The following is a 5,958-nucleotide window of genomic DNA, read 5'->3' as shown; positions in this document are numbered from 1 at the left end:
TTCGAGCTCATCCTTGAAAAACGTTTTATTGCTAGTTGTTTCAACTGATTTTTTTCCCCCCGAAGTAACCACTTCACATTTTGCATTAGGAATATCTTTTATTTTATGATATTAGATTTTTATATATGCTGATTTGATATCTTATTGCAAGGAATTATAACCTTGTACCATTTGCGATACCAGAAACTGAATTGGAAATATAATCAAAGTAACCTAACCCAAAATAGAAACTTCGTGCATTTCTCAAACGTAACAATTGCAGGACTTGATGTAAAATAAAGACTTTCATATGCCACATAATATTAATAACATACAGTACGAATTTCGTTATCAATGAATTACCTTCATACATAACAAAACCAGGACATACAATTAACTTAAGCCAAACAAAAACTATAATACACTTACCGTAAAAAATAATTAAAATGTGATTACCTTTCTTCAGCAGTGAAATCTGGTTCAGCTGGTTTCTGAAGCAGTATGGGCGATATCCTGTCTGGTATTCTCGCCTTCTTCGTTCCATTGCGTCGCAAAAGACGAAGAGCATTTGCCGCAAATCGCGAAGCATAAATGGTCGCCCCTAAACTCGGCGAACTTCCACCACCCTTTACCAATGCATCTTGCAATCTGTTCTCCTCCTCCTGGAGAGACTCTTCCAGTTTCTTCCTATAGTACCGGCGCCATGCTGCTTGTATAAAACATGCCGCCCACGTCCTCCACTGCTGCGAATAAAACCTAAAAGTGTGACGGAGCTGTTTACTGTGCAGTCGGCGGAATTGAGAGGCTACAAACTTCAAATCATCAGCCATTAGAGCAAATGCTTCGACTTCTGAGAGGGCTTGCACAGTTCTGGTTGAGATTGGGAGGTTGGATGACGAATGAGGGTCGAGCGCCCATGTGAGGAGCTCTTCTCCACAAAAGTCACCACCTTTTAAATAATCAGAATTTAAAAAGCCAGTCCTTCCTCCATTTGTTGTCACTGTCAGCAATTTTCCACGCATTATAAACAGCATCTCATCAACTGGATCACCCTCCCGCGCTATGAAGCTATCCTCCGTGTAAAGCACGGGTTTAAGACCGTCACACATTGCATCCAAAAGTTGTTCATCCATTTTCTCAAAAATAGGCACCTAAAACGTAGTTAAAATAGTAGATATCGTTTTCCGTGCGCAGATAGTCACAAAATCTAGATGCTAGTCTATCACAAGAGAAGATAAGGAAAGCAGAAATTAATAGTAGGCAAGTTTTGCTTTTCAGCCCCCAATAAATATTTTTAAATTTGGGGGGGGGGGGGGGGGGGGGGGGGACATATTTTACAAGCAAAAGTAAATTTTTTCCTTGCTTTTAAAACGTAGACAAACGTAATGAGCAAGTTGTTGGTCATTATCATAAAGATGAAGTTTATATTCTGTGTAAGGCAACCCGACTTGTGATAAACAAATGATCTCCGTCAAGATGAGAATAATCAAGGAACAAAGGTCAACTCACACACACACAAACATATATAAAAGAGAAAATAAGTTGAACGAAGAAACACTCACTCTCTTAAGCAAAGCCAAGCATAGATGACGCTTAATATCTCTCTTGAGATCCTTGGGAAGATTATGAATCAGATTTTCTTCATCAACGCCCCGAGTTTCCTGCCATTTGTATTGTTCATACCTCCTAATTCGTTCTCTCAGATTCTCGGGGAGTAACCGGTGAGACATCCATTGCTCTGCATCTCGCCTCTTGACCCTCATCTCCTCTAATCTTAATGTTGTAGATTGCAAATACGTCTGTTACACAAATATTTAAAGTTCGTCACAAGTTTTTAATATGGTATTTGACCATTTTCAAAATCTAAACTATTTTACAAAAGACATTTGAGTGCCTGGCAATTTAACCATAACAAATTCATATGTTACATAAAATATTATTTCACAGACAAAGATTCTTCGCTTTGGTTTGGTACAGTCTATGTGTTGTGTGCTGTGTGGTTATTCAGTGGAGGATTTGGATTATCTGTTTTTTGCTTGCCCATTTTTTGAGCGTGTTTGGAGCATGCAAAATGTAACTTGCTTTAGGTTCAATGGAGTTAAGCAGATACTCTTTCTTGGATGGAGCAGTTTCGTGGGAGGTCAATGCAATCCATCATCATTCGGTTGATGTTTGCGGCTTCAATTTATGCTATATGGAGTGAGCGCAATGTTAGGACCCGTGGTGAGGCTCCTAAATACGAGTTGCTGTTATTCGAGATATTGTTTTTCCTGTTTGTGCACGAATGAATTTATGTAAGGACTTGGTCCCATCTAATGAGAATAGATGGCTCCAACGCACATGGGGTTTTTCTACGAATATTTTTTATTGTTGTTGTTAGGATATGAGCACTAATCAAGGGTTCTCTCATTAGTGTTAAGAGACATATATTCCTAGCCTAGTTTCCTAGGGTATGCCCCTATTATTTGTACTTTATTTTTACACTTTGGATATAATACACTTACCTTATCGAGAAAAAAAATAATAATAATAAATAAATAAATAATTCATATGTTACAAAGCCATTCATGTAAAGAAACAACTAACTCACCTGCATGTTTCCAATCAGAAACGCAAATAGCACCAGACCAGAGATAGAAATGAAAACTGCAAACCAAATTTCCCAAACATAAGTACTTGTCTTGAGATTCTGACCAAGGGAACTGCAACATCAAACAAGAATAAATCACATGCTAAGTTAGAAACTATAGAAAAAGAAAAAAGCTCCATCAATAATAAACCTAATCTCTATTGATAATCATTTTCATGCACTACCACTTTCCCACTGAAAATTGCCAACAGATATGAAACCAGAAGCAAGGAAGAAACCAATGGGGTGGGGATTAATATCTGAACACAGAAAATCTAATGGGAGCTTACCTCAAATTCTGCAGGCCCCACCAGAAACAGTAAAAGAACTTCTGAGGAAAATCTGTTGATTCCACGACACCAGATTGAAGTGCATTAAGGAATATCCCAAAATCAAAAGAAGTACCATTTGGTTCCTGTATAGGACAGGAGTAGTTCAAAAATTGTCTAAATCTGGTGTGATCAGCTTCACAATACAACAAAGCATGTCCACAATCAGACTGACCCCTGCAAGCTTTCTTCCAACAAGCAGTCTCACGTTCTATTGAATTCAAGTACCAAAAGGCTCCAATTACCTAGAAGGGTACCAAAAGTGCAATACAGCATACACCAAAGGTTAAGAAAATACCATATCAAGCCTTAAAAGATGACGTGACGTTAAGAACCTAGAAAGATGTGCTTTGTTGCAGAACTTACATGACTGGCAAGCATGTAGAGAAAAAGGTTAAAGGCAGCCCCAGCCCAAGCTGTTTCAGTGAGTATTCCAGAAGTTCTCGTGACTTCTTTATACAAAGGATATACTCGAAGAACTCTTGGTATATATTGCAATATCACCACAAATTTTAACAAATTCTTAGTGTTCAAAGATCTAGCACCGTGCAGCTTGGGAATCACAATCAAAATTACAACCTGGGAAGGTTATAGGATGATCAGATTCCATACACAAATTTTACGAAAAACAATAATCTTGACATGAATTGATTTTCGGATATGCATGCCACTGCACATGTGGATATGTATCTTACCTGTGGGAGCGGAAGAACTGCAAGAATGTCAATTAAGAAGTAAGAAGACAAATATCTCTTTGCTATTTCCCAAGCATCTTCAACAAGAACACCTCGTCCAAACACACGTGAAGAAGGGGCAATGAAACCCGTATGAAATTGAAAGATAATATGGATGAGGTAAAAGAAATCGGTAAAGGATCGTAATATACAGACTGTGGCCTCCAATGTTTTGTCCAAATCAAGGCATTTATCATCATCGTTGATGACAGGAATATAGAAAAACAAAGGATCCAAGGAGACAGCTATAAGACAAGATATTACAAATATCTTGTTCCATTTCTGAAGAAAAGTTCCTTGTGGATCGAGAATTTTCTTACTAGATGCCCCATCTTTGGCTAGGAACCTTTTGGATGAGAATGATTGGACTGATTCTGTAAACTTTTTTAATTTTTCGGAGCCAACTTCCAGGCGACTGTGGAATTTGTTGGAAAATGAGTGCATTGTTGATCTTATTGTGCCCCGTCGCACTCCATCTCTAGTTGGATGCTGACCATCAAAACCTTTGTCCACTTCCCAACTCTGAAACCTGAAATATAATAAATCAACTCAAAAGAAGTGTGCAAAATCGAGGAACAATGCTCCCAAGAAGCCAGAGTAGAATGTGGCATCCCTCAGAAAAAAAGTGCAACAACAGCTAATACATAGTTGTTATTGAACTCAAAAAAGAATTTCTGAAATAAGGCAGTTTTCTTTTCCTTGGTTTTTTATTTTTTATTTGTTCATTGGCTAAGAAAGCTAAGACTTAAAAATCACAATGTGCATCATAAGTTCCTATCCCTAGAATTTCTACTGAGAGTAGGTCAAAGACTCATTGAATATATATTGTATATCTTGACTACCCAGTTATAGACCATCCGTAATATATAAGACAATATATTCTTACTGAAAGTCTGAAACTCTCAAACAACCACCACCATCCCCCTGGGAGCCATTTTTCCCTTCTCTGTCTGGTGAGAATTGTGAGTTATTAGAATGCAAGGGTAAAGACTTCCTCTCGGAGTGAAGTAATTTCCCTTTCCTTATCCCCGTATTCTATTTAGTTTCCATTCATTTATCTACTTTAGAATGTTGTGAACAAGAAAGAGAAATTTCTTCCATAAATTGTAGCTTAAACCACTAGAAACTGCCATGTACAAGAAATTGAGTTGAAAGGATCATCAGAAACTAACCTCACAGACTTCTCTTGCCTGTAATTCATAGCTTCAGTTGACGTGAGAAAAGACAGAAACAGAATTCCAACCTCTGAAGTGTGAAAAGAAATAACAAATAATTGTATAATTTATTTCTGCGAGAACAAAAGTATGATAAAAGTCAGGCCCTGAAAATATGATTGCAAAACCCTTATTACATCATCTTCATCGCCAAATTTAACCTTCAGAAACAGGAAATATAAAGCCATATAAAACAATTTCATGCGTAAATTATATTTTGTCAAAAAATTTCAATTAAGAGATATAAGCAACTAAAAACAAAATATTCTACTTCAAAGAACTAGGTTATAATTTCTTATGCAAACATGACATTTCCGATATCCAGAACATTACTCCCAATCCAGTAGTAGAAAAGTAAAACAGCGATTGTTACAAGCATATAACAAATCAATCATTCCAAAGCTCCAAATAATGGATAAACTGACCTTAAATTTAGCTTTCTCATTTCAAACTCTAACTGTTCTCTAAATTCAATAATTTTACATCATAATTAACAACGACGACGAATTGAAACCTCGAAAAAAAAAACGAAGAAGAAAAAACGATCACGTTCTCCGAAACAATCAACAAAATTGAAACTTTAGGTGTCTTCTGCATTACCAAAAAACCATAACTATTCGAAAATTCTAACAATCAACCTCAAATATTTTAAAATCACAACCATCGCTCTTCCAACTTGACTTAGAATATTAATTACAGTGAACGCAAATGAAGAACATGGGCATAATCATTTTTATATACTAATTCCAGACACGTAAAATCACCAAGTAACATACAAAATTAAAATAAAGAGTGAAAGTCTAATCAAACATACCGAAACTATGAGTTGTATAAAGAACAGAGCACAAAGTCGTCTAATCACTATGTACGCCTGTGTCTGTACCGAGCGAGAGAGAGAGAGAGAGATAGAGGGAGAAGGAAGTTTCCTGGAGGTTTCGCTTTCTATACTAGATTTTAGGAATTATGCTCTATTTGACTATTTCTATGGCAAGTACCTGTTGAACGCAAATTCTGTAAGGCCATGTTTGATTGCACCCAATTTTATTTTTTTATTATTATTATTTTTTTTTTTT

At 36.6% G+C, this 5,958-nt stretch overlaps 1 protein-coding gene across 1 annotated transcript; it reads right to left on the bottom strand.

Annotated features, from left to right (window-relative positions):
- Positions 1–265: 265 nt before the first annotated feature.
- LOC111379535 (cyclic nucleotide-gated ion channel 1-like) lies at positions 266–5,839 on the bottom strand. Its single transcript, XM_023002926.1, has 8 exons — positions 5,700–5,839; positions 4,844–4,959; positions 3,633–4,200; positions 3,304–3,516; positions 2,899–3,182; positions 2,570–2,681; positions 1,542–1,778; positions 266–1,130 (listed from the first exon to the last, which is right to left on the bottom strand). Exons 2-8 carry the CDS (start codon positions 4,870–4,872, stop codon positions 432–434), a joined length of 2,142 nt encoding a protein of 713 aa, XP_022858694.1. The 5' UTR covers positions 4,873–4,959; positions 5,700–5,839; the 3' UTR covers positions 266–431.
- Positions 5,840–5,958: the final 119 nt, after the last annotated feature.

This window comes from Olea europaea, unplaced genomic scaffold, assembly GCF_002742605.1.
Source record: "Olea europaea var. sylvestris unplaced genomic scaffold, O_europaea_v1 scaffold2001, whole genome shotgun sequence".
Taxonomy (NCBI): domain Eukaryota; kingdom Viridiplantae; phylum Streptophyta; class Magnoliopsida; order Lamiales; family Oleaceae; genus Olea; species Olea europaea.
The sequence above is the reverse complement of the archived record's forward strand: the minus strand, read 5'-3'. Positions and strand labels throughout refer to the sequence as shown.

Coding starts and splice junctions, on each gene's coding strand:
- LOC111379535 (XM_023002926.1), bottom strand. CDS start 4,872: ATGAATTACAGGCAAGAGAAGTCTGTGAG. Junction 4,201..4,843: donor AGGCAAGAGAAGTCTGTGAG/GTTAGTTTCTGA, acceptor ATTATATTTCAG/GTTTCAGAGTTGGGAAGTGG. Junction 1,131..1,541: donor GCTTGGCTTTGCTTAAGAGA/GTGAGTGTTTCT, acceptor ACTACGTTTTAG/GTGCCTATTTTTGAGAAAAT.